Here is a 16,902-nt window from a genome sequence, read left to right as displayed (position 1 = left end):
TCATTCAATAAAAATTTTATGGTACAGTACACCAGGGTGATGATACCCCACATCACCAAAGGCCAGATGGTAAGTGCGCTACCAGATATTAGATACCTTTCTCCTCTTTCACAGATATCAATGCATATGATAATAATACAAACCATAAACTGCAATGATTTATGACTCGACAATGCAACCTAATAGTGTGATAGTTTACACGGTAGGGCCAGATAACAGAAACAGACACTGGGCACAGGTACCAATTCAAAACAGAAAATCAATTTGTACAAATTAATCAAAATCAATAAAAAATTCCAGATAGCAAATAATAACTCATAGTGCAATTCCAATAGTTTATTTTAATAATTTCAGAGAGTCAATAAAATCAAATCAATCTCAAATAAATTCAGTGTAATACATCAGTAAATTTTATAGTCCGATATCAATCAATATAAAGACACTAAAAGCCTGTTTCCGGAATCCTAATGGCTCTAATATAGAGATAATTGACAAAATCAATTATTTAATTAAAATCGAAATAAAATTTAATAATAAAATAAAACTCTAGAAAATCACATGTAAAATAGTTATTAAAATACTGATTTAAAATTTCATTTAATAACAAATTTAATGCTAAGAAATTTTAAAAGGGACTAAAACAGTGCCATGTACTATAATTACCACTCATCTAAAATCTCCAAGACAATAGTTATTTTCAATGGAAGGAAGACAATTTCAATTGACAGATTGAATATTCAAATCTCATACACACCCAAAATATTAAAGAAAAATATGAAATAATAATAAAATAAAGTAACTTATATATATATATATACACACACACAAACAAAAGAGTTGGCTCCACGTCCCTGTCGCACCAATCCCTCTATATATATATATATATATATATATATATATATATATATATAAAAGAAATTTTAAAAGGGACTAAAATGGTGCCATGTACTATAATTACCACTCACCTGGAACCTCCAAGACAATAGTTATTTTCAATGGAAGGGAGACAATTTCAACTGACAGATTGAATATTTAAATCTCCTACACACTCAAAATATTAAAGAAAAAATCAAATAATAATAAAATAAAATAACTTATATATATATACACACACACACAAGTATCGGAAAAGAGGAAACGTTTTATATATTCTTTTTTTTTTAATAAAAATCAGCTATTGTCCAACAGTAATAATGATCAATCCAATTCAATACCAATTATCAAAGAAAACAAAATTAATTTCTAGAGTAGTTGTAACAGATCAAGGAAAGAAAATAAAATCAAATTCACCCATTATTGAACAAAGAAAGAGAATTTTTACCTTGAAAATATAATCCAAGGTGATGAATAGAAAAGTAAGAATTTATGAATTCTCTGCGCACATCAAATTATAAATCGTAAATTTTATATATTTATATATATATATACATATATAACAATAAATAAACAAAAATAAAAATACCTGTTAACAGTATTTGGTAGAAAAAGGAGGAGATAAACAGACTTGAGAGCAAAGTTTAACAGAAAAAGATGATTAGGGTATATATTTTTGAAGAGTTTAATTAGGTATAGAATGAGATAAGAATTATTATTGAGTTGAATTGTTCAGATTACAGATATATATTTAATTTTAAAAATAATATATATATATAAAATAAATAAGCAGGCCATCCAATAAAATATTATTTTTTTATAAATATATTAAATTATTATTAGCTAATTAAAATAAAATAATAATAAATAATAAATATATATGATTTCCACACCTACATATAAGGAGAGGAAAGATAATAATTTTTTTTAAAAGGGAAAAAAAAATCCTCCTCCCAAATCAATTATTTATGGGTTATTTTCTAATTAAATTATAGATTATGCTACTATCACAAGAAGTATATAGAATACATATAATAAGTCTCAAGCCGTCCAAGAATACCCAGCAAATTCAAGTGGGTTAGACCTAGTCGTGGTCTTTTCCATAACTTAATTATCACTCTAATTTGATTTTTGTGGTCAATATTCATGAGAGAAGATAATAGTTTAATACTTGCATCCAGCTTAATATTGTGCTAAAGAAGTAGCATATAAAAGATAAAATATTAAAATATTTTTAATTTATTAATTTAATTTTATTAAAAAAAAAGATCCTCCAACATAGTGTAAAAGGTGTGGCCTTGTACTAATTCAAACGCAAAGAAGTTGGACAATTAAAAATAATATAATATTGATTTAGATACTATAAAAGGATTTACTAAAAATTATTACTCAAACAATGGTGGACATAGTCTAATATTAATTGTAGATATATTAAATATGAGGGCTTTCCACTCTCTCTACATATATATAATAATTTTTCTTATTTAAATATGATTTATTATACATTTAAAATATAAAATATATGATGAAATTTATTTATTAAATATATAAATCACACGTATTTATATATTAAATTAATAATAGGCTAAATTCAAATAAGAATTTCTTATATATATATATAATAAGAAAAATACCCAATAATTAGAGATTGGAAATGAATCAAGTCAATAAATTTAGATATTTTAAATTTCATTTTATTTTGAATATAATATTTCCTTGTTTGGAATTTCAATTAAATAATTTAAATTGTAAATTGGTTTGAATATCTATTAAATTATTATATAATTTTTTTATTAATTTATAAATTATAAGCCATTTTAAATTAAAAGGTTAATTTATAAAAATAATTTTAATTGTTTAATTTTTAAATTTAATTAATTTAAACATTTAAACTTGAAATTAGATGGTATAAATTATTGAAATTATTCTCAAATTTATAAATTGTTTTAGTTAAAGACTTACTGTATATTTAAATTTGTTATTGATATTGTTATGAAAAATATATTTTTTAAATATATTAATTAAAAATATTAAAAATTAATTTAAAATTAAATTTAATAAATTTTAAATATAAAAATATTAAAATAATAAAAAAAATTTAAAATTATTATTTAAAAAGTAATTTTGACCATCAACATCAACATTAATTAAATATTTAAATAATTATTAATAAAAAAAAAAAAGCTATAGATGTCCCAGCAAAGTGCATCCAACCAAAAAGTTTGGCCACCGTAACGTCGAATAGCAAGCATGCGTAGGCGAGTCTTAGCTTAGTGGCCAAGATATCGGTCGTTCTGGACACGCATGCCATGTCCTTTAATACTCGCCACGTGTCAAATTCCCATCAATCGCGCTATAAAATAATAGCCGTTGACACAGTATCCGACGGTCTCTATCATCTCGACCGTTCTTCTTGGCGCGTTGCAATGCCCAACGTTACACTCTCACTACTCCTAGATCCGTTATCAACGGTCATAATTCTTAACGACTTTTTGAATTAAATAAAAAAGTGACCCTCCTTCAATAAATTATGTTTGGTTTATTTTTACACTTTTTTAAATATACAATAATTCTATTTATTTCTTAACATCAATTTTCTTAAAATATAATTTTAATCACTTCTTAAATTTATTATTAATTTTTCTTTTAAATTAATATAATTATTTTAATTTAAGTTTAGTTTAATTTAAAAATCAAGGAAATTAAAAAAAATTAAACTTTTAATTTTTTATTTAAATAAGAAAATTTAACTAAAAATTTCAATTTTTGAACTAAATTGTGTTAAATTAAAACTTTTAAATTAATTTAGATAAAAAAAATTAAAAATGAACTAAATTGAATGCCATTGATAAATCAAGAAAATTAAAATCAAGAAAATTTAATTTTAAAATCAAGAAAATTAAAAAATTAAACTTTTTAATTTTTTTATTTAAATAAAAAACTTAACATAAAAATTTCAATTTTTAAATTAAATTGTGTTAAATTAAAACTTTTAAATTAATTTAGATAAAAAGTTAAAAATAAACTAAATTCAATGTTATCAATAAATACAGAGGTTTTAAATTAAAGCCATTGATTGATTAAACAAAAAAAAAAAAAAATCCAACTTTACTTTAACCTTGCATTTCCTTCCTGAATTAATAATGGTAAAGCTTACATCTGATACAAATAGACACATTCAATCAATAAATTAAAATTTAGTAGTATTAAAATATTATTAAGATAATAAAATTTTAATTTCAAACTTTAATTAAAATTTAATAAAAAAATTTTTATTTAAAAACTATTGAATTCGCTTTTATATGAGAATAGCTCATCTAATATAAATTAGAAATTATATGAAAAATAAGTAATAATTATTAAATTAAATATTTATATCAATATTTATTTGAAATCAATTAAAATGTGTATAACAAGTATATGAATAAGAAAATGTGCATTTGTCATTAAAATTGTTGATTTCAATACTAATGAGATGTATTAAGTAAATCTTAATAATTGTAAAATATATATTAAATGAATTTTAACGAGGACATATTTACAGTTGAGCATATCTAATATAAATTTAAATTTATATGAAAATGAGTTTAATAATAATTAAATTAAATATATTATCAAAATATGTGTAAAATTAATTAAAAAATATATAAAAAATTTATAATTTTAAATATAAATATTTAATTTAATGAATTTATTCTCAAAATTCCAATAATTGTGCTCTTTACAGCCATGAGAAAAGTCGCTAAACAAACTTGGAAACTTTAATAAATTAATAGTGTGTTGTTTGCTCTAATCCTCAAAGAACCAAACAACAATAATGGCAACGCGTTTTTGACAAAATGCGCAGTGTTTTATTAATGATAGTTAGTAACCAATGCGCGTAAAACAGAAGTGCAAAGTCCAAGCAAGCATCCAAAAGCAAAAAGCCAAAAGCAAAAAGCAAAAGCCAAAACCAGCTCTAAAGAATAAAGACAACACACCCAAGACGGCATAATTTATTTATTTTATATATTTGGGATCCAACATGCCTTGCTCTTCCCTTTATATATACCCAATGCAAGAAAGGGACCAAAATTAGTCTCCAAAATCTTCTCAACAAATAATAAACATCACCCAACACACCAATCTCTCCACACTCCTCTAAATGCCAACTATTTTGCTAACTATTTTCCTTCTTTACAATCTTCTTAATTCTTTCCTTCTCTATTTGATCCCCAAGAAGCTCAGGACCTTCTTTCTTCCTTCTTCTTGGTGCTCCCACCAAGGCAATTCCCTCTTTAAACAACAAACACTTCCCCCCTCCTCCTCCTCCTCCGCCGCTGCCGTTGTCAGAAAAAGAATGGACTCAGTAGAGCTCGCACGCGTTTTCCAGATGTTTGATAGAAATGGGGATGGTCGCATCACCAAGAAGGAGTTGAATGACTCGTTGGAGAATCTGGGTATCTTTATCCCTGATCTGGAGTTGACCCAGATGATACAGAATATAGATGTTAATGGTGATGGGTGTGTCGACATTGATGAGTTCGGTGCTTTGTATCAATCTATTATGGATGAGCGTGACGAGGAGGAGGACATGAAAGAAGCCTTCAATGTGTTTGATCAAAATGGTGATGGGTATATTACTGTTGATGAGTTGAGATCTGTGTTGGCTGCTCTTGGGCTTAAACAAGGGAGGACTTTAGAAGATTGCAAGACTATGATCATGAAGGTGGATGTTGATGGTGATGGAATGGTCAATTTCAAGGAGTTTAAGCAAATGATGAAAGGTGGTGGATTTAGTGCTTTGGGTTAACTGATTAATTACGCCTTCAGTTCTTTAATTCAAGGTTTGTAAATATTTTTGAATTTGATCATCAAATTTCAGACAAAAGAAAAATGGTGATCTGATGTTGTCAAACATTGGGTGGGCCACAGTCTGGGTTGTTGACACGTGTTGAAAGGATGTAACGCCAAATCATGATTGATCTGTCATTGGGTTAATTTTAACCTGGAAAACAAGTGGGAATGATGGGACAAAATTAGGAGGATTGAAACAATATTTTTTGTCACCAAAAATGACTGCTGATGGGCAGCTTCAAGGGTGTGTTTTTGTTTTCATACTTTGTAGGATTGGCTTGCTGGGTTATTGTTCCCACTTATGATTAATCTCAGTATTAATGTTTTTTTTTTCCTCCTTTTCTGTTATTCTTTCTTACCGTGTGTTCCCTAAATTTTATATTTTACAGAAAGTGCTTATCTAAATCAAGGTGAAGTAAAGTTTATAAGTAAACACATCACAAAAAAAAAGAGATAAAAAAACAGAGATCGAGTCTAACTCTACCTAAAAAATTAATTAGTCAAAGGAAAGAGATTTATGATAAATTTTAACAATGTTCCTGAACAAATCTAGTTGTAATATTACGGTCCCTCAACTTGAAAATATAATATAAAATTTCATCAACTTTCACGATTTGCATTGTAAAATCCCTCTAATTTTTAATTACCAATTTTTCGGTTAGACGCTAACCTGAACAGTTCCAGTGTGGAGCTTATTCAGTATGTCTCTTTTCTCCTCTCAAGCCATGCGTAAATTGAACATTCTCCTTTCCATAGACAGAATAATTTTTTACATGTAGAGAGAATAATTTTACATTTTGTATAAGAAAGGAGAGAGAAATGTTGACAAAACACTATGTGGAAGCTGTTCACATCAGTTTCTAATTGGAAAATTAATAATTGAGAGTTAGAGAGATTTTATTGTGCTAAATTTGAAAGTTAAGGGGTTTTATGTTATATTTTAAAATTAAAAGAATGTAGTGTTACAACTATATAAGTTCAGAGACCGTTATTAAAATTTATTCAAGAGATTTACTCAAATCTTATATTTGTATAAAGTCTATATTCCAAATCAATGTGAAACAATAGATCTAATTATCAAAATTTGTCTCATGACATCGTTTTTATACCCGTAAGACATAGGGTTCCAATTTTAATAAAATCAAATATGTTAAAAAATTTTTCCTTATAAACTTTTCTCCGATTTAATAAAGGTTTTTTTTAATATTTATAGAACCATTAATAAAATATATTTTAGCAAGACATATAATATATCTAATTGAGAGATTATTTAGTATTTTTGAATTACTTGTTTTGCCATTCACAATATATGAAACACATTTTCTTAAATTCAAAAAATAATTTAAATTTTGTATCTATTTTTCAATTAATCAGAAGTGTTATTTTATAAATTTCTTATCTACTCTTTATTCTATAAAAGAAGTAAAAGAAAGTATTCAGTTATCTTAATTTTATCATAAATGACTTAAAATTAAACTTGCATGCTACACAAGGTGTGCAAAGTTCAAAGAATGAAGAAGGATTGCTTGGAATTGTGTAGTTTCATTACTATTGAATATAAAAATGTTCAATGGTCTCTGCAAGTATTGCAAGCAATTTATCCTAGTGATGCCACAAAATATATTTGAACAAACTCTTCTATTCACTCCAAATAAAATTAGTTGATAAAAGATGTTTAATACTTTCAGGATAAAGGTAAATATCATTCACAGTTAACAGGATTAATTTAGTCAATAAAAATTGGAGTTCTCGTTTCTTATCAATCGAGTTTCGACTCTGCTGAAAATCACTCTAGGATTATTTATTCTGAATGCATAAGACCAATGTAAATGAACTTAATCTCGGTACATGAAATTTGGTTCGAGAATAGCAGATTGTAAGAAGAATTTTTTGTCAATGAGCTTAGCTCAGTATTACTGGAGTTATTTTCAAAATTGTAAAATCTTCGAATTTGAATTCGAATTAAAATCAATTATATGTAAAAAAATAAAAGTAATTATCATTTTAATCTAAATTCAAATTATTTAGAAGTGAATTTTACCAATTATAATCCATTCTCTTAATATTAAAAAATTATTTGAATATAAAAATATTTTAAAAATTATATCTCCAATACTTTAAAATCTGAAATTTAAACTCTAATAAAAAAAAAAAAATCCTGCAATTGCTAGTCAAAAAGAATTGCGGGGAAACATGGAATATTGCTGGAACTCAGGTGTCTGGCAAGTTGTCCTCAACTGTCTCCATGACAAATTGAGATTCTCTCCTACTTCATGCAAATCGATGTTGGCAATTGACAATTTTTCTACTCTTATGCTTGACTTTTGATCCTGTTTATAGGAATTCGGTTCTAAAGTTTTCAAGTAATTAAAAAAAATAATTTTAATTTTAAATTTTTTATATTATATTATGCTTGACAGCCTATTGTTTTCTCTCTTATCTTGCAACTTGTAGTTACATATCCGCAGAAAAAATTCAAGAACAGCATCAACCACTTATTTACATTAATAAAGCAAATGAACCATTACTGTTACCAAAGAATTTAAGTTGTGAAATGTGGTAAAGTAAGTTTATCTGTAATATCTAGTTTACAATTGTATTAATTTTCTTGTTATATTGACACCATTTAATATGTAGGCTAATGCACCCAGCGTGCTGTACAATATGCCAATGCAATGGAATGATTACAATGTCACTATGGCTGGAGTCTGTTAGGTCAGAAAAACATCAACCCAGAAAAATTGTAACTGCAAATAGAAAGTTTCATTACTAAAACAAAAATCAAAAACTAAATAATTGGTCTTGCCAAAAGAATTTGAGAGAAACAGAGAATACAGTTGACCCTTTGTACTACTAACAAAGTCTGATCAGCACTTAGAAATGAGTAGAGCTCACCATCAAGTTTCAGGTGTGAATATGCAGTGACCATCTTTCTTCAAACATATTATACTAAATTCCACTAGTTGAAAAATGGAAATATACCAGAGAGATTCACAGGTTATATTTATTGTATGTTAGTGCTCTCCAATAAACAACAGTGTCAGGTCAATGAGATAATGCTCAGCCTCTAAGAAATTAAGTATTAGTGAGTTTTGCCATGCTCTACTTTGGCTTCAATTATCATTCTAACTACAAATTGCATTCGTGTCTGTGGTTCACAACTACAGATTGCCAAGTTCAATTTCTTTCAAGTTGTTAATAATGTCTTCAACCCTTATAGACATAAAATCAGCATGTTCTTCAATATCTTTAAGAATCATGTGTAGCTGTTGTTGAATTGCTGCAGATCGTTCTCTTTCACGCTGCAGCTCATCATATAAATCCTGGATTTTCTTATCCTTCTCCTCCTGCAATCATGTTGGAGAATGGAGGGTTTAAGAATGATGGTAAAGCCAAATACAGAAGTACGGTCAGAAACATGAAGGGAAAAAATATGATCAGGAGAACTGGATGAATGAATTATAGCATATTACTATTTTTCCCAGAATCATCACCAGCAAAGAATTTTAAGAACCTATGTGCAAGTGCAAACTATTGGTCTTACACATGCATTGATAGACAATGGATTTTCTAGCCATGCCTTTTGCATATTTTTTTAATCACGCATTCCTGGCACTTCAGTAGTTATGCAAGCTTGACAGCACTAATATATCAATGGATGAGAGCGAATGAAAACATGGCAAAATATAGGTGGAAACGGTTTAAAACTCCTAGCATATGAATTACAATAACCATAAGAAAAGCACAGGACTGAAGTTTACAATATATACTCCTTGAATAGCTTGATGACAAATAGCCACTGAACTCCATATACATTGCTGTGAACAATGTTTCTGTGTAATATCCACACATGCACATTAAAGAAATGACTCAGTTTCATAAGGTTGAATCAGTTTATGAATTTTAGCAGCAGAAGACATGGGTTTTGGATGAGATGAGGTGTCCCAGCAAGGGGAAAAAATGAGTGAAGTTCAAGAACATAGATTTGGAATTTCAGGAAATCCAAATACGGGTTAAGCCCCAAGAATTAGTAGAGCTGTTAATGTGAAGTTCAAAATCTGAGAACTAAAAATCCATACTTTAATTCAAGATGCAGGATTGAAGCCTAATTATAAATACGAAAACAGTTATGCTAATGCTATCTCAAACATACCTCACTGAGTATATTTATGGTTGGCAATTCTCCAGGAAAATTACAGTGAGTCATTAATTTGTGGTTGTGCTCTCGCAAAAATTTGGTAACTACCCATATGCCACCATCTCTTGCAGCCAACCTTATCATGGCTTTGCATCCTTCTCTAGTAATAGGCCTAGGGGGAAGAATTCTATCTTTTCTCAGTGCATGCTTTGCAGCACGAAAACCTTCTCTAGAACAGACAAAGTCACGTCCTATGACTGCCATGTTCTTTAGCGAATGTCTGATCCGATTTGTTCGAATAGTGAAACCTGTCCGCTTGGCATAATCATAATAGAAATCTCTTGCATCATCTAATGATGCAAATGTCATCCCATTATATGGTTCTAAATTGTTAGCACTTAAATTTTTTATTGATGGTTCTGTAGAAGTTTCTGCACCATTTTGCAAATTGCAGTTTGGCAACAGTCCATCTTCTGTGTATTCATGTTCCTCACAAGTTTCAAGAGTTTCATCATCTGAGCCCCCATCACTATCTAGAAATTCGTGTCCATCAGTGGTGCTGGTCATTCCGTCCCCAGAAAGGGAAATTCTATCCAATAAGCCTAACAGAATGGATACAATTGCACTCTTAGCCGTAAGCAATGGTTACTGATGCTAAGCACACCAACACCTTCATCGCTGTAGGTAAGAGAACGCATCAAGTATTTGAGCTGGCACAGAGATACAAAACAATATAGACATGTGAATTGCAGATACATAAGCAGAAAATTCAAGAAACACATTTTGTACAATACAATTTCCGTCTTTCTCAGCAAAATTCAATTCAATGTCACCTTGAATTCTTACATCTCAATACATCAAAGAATGATCAAATAATTTGTGAAAAAACTATGCTTAGATGCTGTTGTCTATTTACTTCCAAGGTATTTAAAATGAGAAAGCAAAAAAGATCAATAGATTATTAAAGCCATAATATAATGACTACTAAAAGATATTCCCTCTTCCGGTTCTTACAAACAAAAGTAGGAATACATTCCCTTCACTATCAACATCTACTACCACCCCTACCCCTTCACCCCAAAAACAAAAAAATCTTAAAATAAGTGGAAAATATTTTCAGCTTCATCCCTTTCAACTAAACTCCATTAGATGCTAAGCATATGGAGAAAAAGCAAATAAAATAGGACTTGAAATCTAGACTTTGAATACATTGAAAATTAGGAACCAAGGGCCTATGCCCAAGTAATTGAGGTGATACTCTCATTTCAAAGTGACAAACAACAAAATCCATAATAAATGCATTATTCACTTTCCTCAATCACCATTATGCATTAAGAGGGTGTTCTTATTATTTATTTATTTTCCTTCTAGGTAATATAAATCCTGCATTTAAAACAAATTAAAAACCATGAAACATTTTGCCTTTTAAAGAGGGCTTTTAAAAGTAACTTGTAGATTCATCTAAAGGCACATGTCTTTTACAGAAGCATATTACCTACAAAACCCTTGTTTGGTTGTTCAGAATAAAAATACCATATGAATCAAAAGTAATTAATTTAACTAATACCTGCAACTAATTAACTTGATCAAACTTTCCCATTTTCTTGAAATAAAAAAAAAAAGTCAAAAGGCTCAAAGCACAATACAACAAATAAACCCACATTTCCACTCAAGCCCTTACTGTAACCAAACAGAGAAAAGAAAACAAACCAATTGCATCATTCACTCACATTCTCATCAATTCATCAGAAACCCATTTCATCAATTACTCAAATATACCATCCCATGTCTTCAGCTTCAAAAAACTACATGCCTTTCAAAGATTAACCAAACACACCCGGACAAACAGGCAAAAAAAAAAAGCGAAGGAGGAAATTGAGCTTACTTTGGTTATTGAGGTGAGTGTTAACAGCAGCTTTTTGAGATCTTTTTCGCCACTTAGCAGTTTCAAGTGATTCAGTGTGGTTCGGGTGTGTGCTCAAGAGTAGAGGGAGTATGGAAAGATTGTTTCTTGAAATGGAGATGGAGTGAGGAATTCAGATAGGGGATCTGGAGGCAGATATTTGATCTAGCGGTCAATATTTAGCAAGGATCAAGGACAGACAAGTATTAAAAGTTCATTATTCTATCAAACACCAAATTATTATTATTATTATATTTTTTTTATTTTAAACAAACAGTGATTACAAAACTTACCCTTTTCAGGCTATTTAAGAAAAATTAAAAATAAAATAATTTTGTTTCTCTATTTTGTGTGTATTTTTTATGATAAAAAAATAAAAATATAAAAAAATAATAACTATTTTTTAATATATAATTAGCTATATTTATAACACAAACTCCAAACCTTATAAACCTGTAAGCAATTTCAACATCATTGTATTAACACTATATTTGGATAGGTGAAAAAGAAAAAGAAGGAAAATAACTCATTGTATTAACACTATATTTGGATAGGTGAAAAAGAAAAAGAAGGAAAATAACTGGGAAAAAATATTTTTAAAAAGATATTTTCCTTTATTCAAATAAGAGAGGAAAATAAGAGAGGGGAAGAAAATAAATTTTATTTTCTTTTAATTATTTTCTCTTTAAATCGAAGAGAAATAAAAAATTAAACGGAAAATTAAACTTATGCTTAAGAAATTGCATATTTATTCTTTATCTTTAATACCAACTTTTACTTTTTCTCCTTTATTTTCTACTCATCTAACAATAAGGATGAAAAATAAAAAGTATTTTCCTTCCTTTACTTTTCTTCCTCTTTCAAAATTTATCCAAACATAGTCTAAAATGGATTGATAAATTTCAAACTATAACAATATATTTTTTAACTTTAATTTATTAAATACAACTCTTTTAACATTATTTTATTGCACACTAAACTCTTTTATATATAACAGTTAATTTCTAGATTAAAATGTTAATGTGATAGCCATAAAAAATTTTGCACCCCCTCATCCCTCGTTATCATCTCCATTGTTTTACCATCCATCATGTATTACCATTGCCTCTCCCTTTAACTTACCCCAACATCCATCACCAATGTCCTTCCCTTCCTCCCCCACTCTTTCTCCGAGGTCTACTCAACAAGTTGGATTCTCGCCTTCTTGCTTAATCCCATCAATCAATATCGCAAGCACCTCGGAATAGGTAAAAGAAAAATGGATAAACCATGATTCTACTTCCAGTCTTCATCCTTCATCATAACTATCCCTGATACAGTATGTCTCCAAATACCTGAACATTTGGATTGGTCAACTGGGTGCCTGATTGTTATGACCTAAGCCATCTTATGGTTCGGACTCAAGTATATGTCTCAAACAGAGTCATCATTCAGTTACCAATTACTGTGTCTTATTAATTGGACACCGTGACATTCACTTTATTGAATCCTAATCCTAGAGGTGGGTACTATTCAGTTTGAACTGCTAAACCGAACTGAATCATTTTAATTTGATAATTCAGTTTGGTTTTTAGGATAATTCTGTTCAGTTCGGTTTGGTTTTACGTTTTAAAAATTTATGTTATTTCAGTTCGATTCATTTTTGGAGAGAAAAAAATCAGTTAAATCGAACCGATTAAAATTACTTTATTAATTTTTAAATTGATTTATTTTTGTATGAAATTTTTGAATTATATGTAATTATATATATATGAATTATTTAATTTCATTGATTAATGGTTATTAAGTTCAATTCAACGTCAAAATCATATCAAATAACTTGAAAATCAAGTCTACATTAAAAAACTCATCAAAACTCAAAACTGATCGGTTCAAATCGAACTGAATTGAAATAGAATGATTTAGTTCGATTCGATTTTTACTTATTTTAGTTCGATTCAATTTTTAAAATATAGTAATTCAATCAATTCGATTTTAATGATTCAGTTTGATTTAATTCAGTTTGAACCGATTGCTCAGCTCTACCTAATCCCATGCAAACTCTATCTACAAGCAAATAAGCATTCTGCTTTAATTGGAGTCCTAGTCCTATCAAAGGGGACTCCCAAGTATGTTTCTCAAATCCAATTTCGTTCATTCAATCTCTGTTCCCATTATTGATTGAAGCAAGCATCGAAAAGATTACCCAAGCTAATTTATCGGTGTTCTTTGTAGGTTTATACTCATGAAGATATTAAAATAGTATCATTGATGCCGTTTGTGAGAAACCAATTCTCGTTGTGGCATTAAATTGCCCAAATTTAATATGAATTGACGTTTTAAATTTCTTTTTTTATTTACTAAGTTATTAGAACGTCACTTAAATGAAAAAAAAAAAAGAAAAGAAAAGATCATCGCTTAAAGGCATCTAATCACCAATAATTACTCAAATATTTGTTATTTGTTCAAGGCATTCACCTGGCCAAATTTTGTAGCAAGTTATTCTGTTATGCCTTTTTATGAACAGATACTCGACAAAGATTGTAAATAGAGACCAAAGATAGAAGCATGAAAAATAAGATAAACTCATTTCATTCAAAAGAAAAATAATACAAGGCAAGACAATAAAGTTATACAGCAGAAGCATTAACGGCCCCAGCCCCAGTATGCTCATATCCCTCTCTTGCTTCCTTCCCTCTCCTTGGGCAGCATCAAGCTTCTCGGCGTCCATCTACAGATCATCAATCCAGCCAAAGACTTCATTTGAGTATCTCTTATTAAGTTCTTTGAGGATGGTCTCCTGAGATTATAGATATATCTCGACCAACCTCTTGTCAGTCGATTCCAGTTTTTTCTCCAGGGGACTTACAGTTCTTTCAGAGAGGCCTGGCTCACCTCTGAAATTTAAGATTCTTTGAATTCTATACATCTAAAATCGACAAACTCAATATCAAATATCAAACCATTGAACACCAAAATTTAACAACCTCAAATTGAAAACCACAAATTCAGTAAGAGAGATTGAGAAACATGGTATGTGGCAAAAGAGAAATAACATCACAAAATTGCATCACTTGACTATTACATTGGTACCCCTTTACATAAGGGTAAATAATGGGCCTCTTAATATCTCGCCACATGTTAGGGACAACAACCAAGGTCACTCACTGTGAGTATAAGACTGGATGTGAGGAAGAGGAGGACATAGTCAAAGTCACAATGAAGCTAAAGTAAAATTAAGTTACCTTGGATAGAAAATAATTAAGATGCAAGAAAATATAATATATTAAATGTGGAAAAAAGGAATTTATTAAAATATCAATAATTCTATTTAATTATGTGGTTATTTCAATATTGATATATCGAATGTCTATTTCATAATTAAGAATTTTCAAAATATAAAAAATATTAATACACCTTAAATTAAGAAAAAAATACACTTTTTAAGATAGATTATATATAATAAAATATTGTCACATTAACTAAAAAAAATTAATTAATAAAAAATTGAGAAAAATAGTATTTGCCTTTAAATATATCCTATTATAGTTTAAAATGTATTTTAAAATTGTAATAAAATCAACAAATTATAAAATTTGTAATAATTTTGTTTTAAAAAGGCATTAACATAATATTATACTCACCAACTGTCATCACTAGCTTATGTTTAAAAGCCTAATTTTCCTGTGAATCAAAAAAGACTATTGGCAATTTGGCATCCAAGTTTGCTCATGGGTTAAGAAAAGCCACATTCTTTACCATTTTTCTTAAACAAGCCAAGCAACCTTCTTGCCCATTTACCACCCTCACTTTCTTGGAAACCCTTAGAAAGTGTGAAAAGCTTTAAAACAATAAGAGAAACCTACAAGCATCTTCTTCATCACTACTGATACAGCATCATAAAAGGGAAGAGTAGGCAAGGATCTCAATTCTTGTGGGATTACAGAGGGAAATGAAATGGGGTTCAAGAAATTGGGATTGTTCTTTTTGGTGATAATGATCTTGTTTCAAATTCATCTTCACGTTCATCTTCTGCATGCACATCCCTTGCAAAATACCTCCACTGCCGCTACTGGTACTTTCCCATCCCTTTCTTTTATATATATTCTTAAATTTTTGATGATTAATCAATGTTTTGTTAGCTTTTTATAGCCTCTAGCTCTTAGTGCACTTGTGTTGTGATTCAATAAAATATTAGATTGGATGAAATTCAAGTATTAAATTCATTCAGTTTGTGGAGATTAAAGAACAGTGTAACTTTTTGATTAATTGTTGCCAAGAGCACTAGTGCATGCACAACCATAGACGTTTATGAAACCAAACCATCTAAGGACCCTCATAGATCAATGGCTGCTATTGCACAAATCTATAACTTGATGGATTTGTTTAACTTTAGCCTCGGGATGGAATCTTCTTAACCCTGCTTTTGTCAAGAAGATTATTCCACCAAACCTTCAAGAAAAGGGCATTCCTTTATCCTTTAGCTTTGTAACCAGCTTTACTTTTTCTTTCTTTATTTCTTTTTACATAAAAGTGGAGATTTTCCTTGCCAGACCTGATTAAAATGATTCTACAAATGACTTAATTTGAGCAGAATTAGAGGCTCATTGTTTAGATGGTATGCTTGTGTAAAAATGATTCTGCAAATAATTAGATATTGCTTGCTTTAGAAAGGTGTATCATTTAACTTGGTGCCACAATTGCAGACTTTCATCAGGAACCAAATTCTACAGACCAAAAAATTAGCAGAGACAAAGGGATGACAGGAAAGTTTGAAGTTGCAAAAGGGCTTCAGCGGCTCGTCTCAGTAAACAGGAGGGGTGGAGGTGGTGGTGGCCATGGAGGAGGTGGTCATGGAGGTGGACATGCAAGCCATTCCACCGGAAGCAGCGCACATGGCGGAAAGATTAATGGTCATGAGGGATACAGGCATGGTTCAACTGTCGTTCCTCTCTATGCTGCTGGGGCTATGAGCCATCACCAAAATAATAATCACCAGCGCCATGGTTCTAATGAAGGCTCCCAGAGCTACGCTGGTTCCAGTTATTTGGTTCTCGCAGCCTTGGCCGTTATCTTCACAAGTATTTTCCGTTAGCTTACAATTGTAGTTTTTGTACATCATGTCTTTAAATATTACGAAATGCATAAATAATGCCTCGCTTGGCTTGCTTTA

The 16,902-nt window shown here is 29.5% G+C and overlaps 3 protein-coding genes across 4 annotated transcripts; 2 read left to right on the top strand and 1 right to left on the bottom strand.

The window, feature by feature from the left end:
- The first annotated feature begins 4,845 nt into the window (after window positions 1–4,845).
- LOC110644309 (calmodulin-like protein 3) lies at window positions 4,846–6,041 on the top strand. The gene has a single exon (XM_021797013.2). It carries the CDS (start codon window positions 5,018–5,020, stop codon window positions 5,663–5,665), a length of 648 nt encoding a protein of 215 aa, XP_021652705.2. The 5' UTR covers window positions 4,846–5,017; the 3' UTR covers window positions 5,666–6,041.
- A 2,409-nt stretch (window positions 6,042–8,450) lies between these two features.
- On the bottom strand, window positions 8,451–11,966 carry LOC110644310 (protein FAR1-RELATED SEQUENCE 5). 2 transcript variants are annotated; one of them, XM_021797014.2, is made up of 3 exons: window positions 11,733–11,966; window positions 9,863–10,557; window positions 8,451–9,056 (listed from the first exon to the last, which is right to left on the bottom strand). In XM_021797014.2, exons 2-3 carry the CDS (start codon window positions 10,412–10,414, stop codon window positions 8,871–8,873), a joined length of 738 nt encoding a protein of 245 aa, XP_021652706.2. In that variant the 5' UTR covers window positions 10,415–10,557; window positions 11,733–11,966; the 3' UTR covers window positions 8,451–8,870. The 2 variants fall into 2 exon arrangements, with proteins under 2 accessions (XP_021652706.2, XP_021652707.2); XM_021797015.2 differs by having other exon boundaries at window positions 9,863–10,525.
- A 3,506-nt stretch (window positions 11,967–15,472) lies between these two features.
- LOC110644314 (uncharacterized) lies at window positions 15,473–16,902 on the top strand. The gene is made up of 2 exons (XM_021797019.2): window positions 15,473–15,804; window positions 16,436–16,902. Exons 1-2 carry the CDS (start codon window positions 15,687–15,689, stop codon window positions 16,822–16,824), a joined length of 507 nt encoding a protein of 168 aa, XP_021652711.2. The 5' UTR covers window positions 15,473–15,686; the 3' UTR covers window positions 16,825–16,902.

The sequence above is a fragment of the Hevea brasiliensis genome, chromosome 1, assembly GCF_030052815.1.
Source record: "Hevea brasiliensis isolate MT/VB/25A 57/8 chromosome 1, ASM3005281v1, whole genome shotgun sequence".
NCBI lineage: Eukaryota > Viridiplantae > Streptophyta > Magnoliopsida > Malpighiales > Euphorbiaceae > Hevea > Hevea brasiliensis.
Note: the sequence above shows the minus strand (reverse complement) of the source record. Positions and strands in the feature narration are given on the sequence as shown.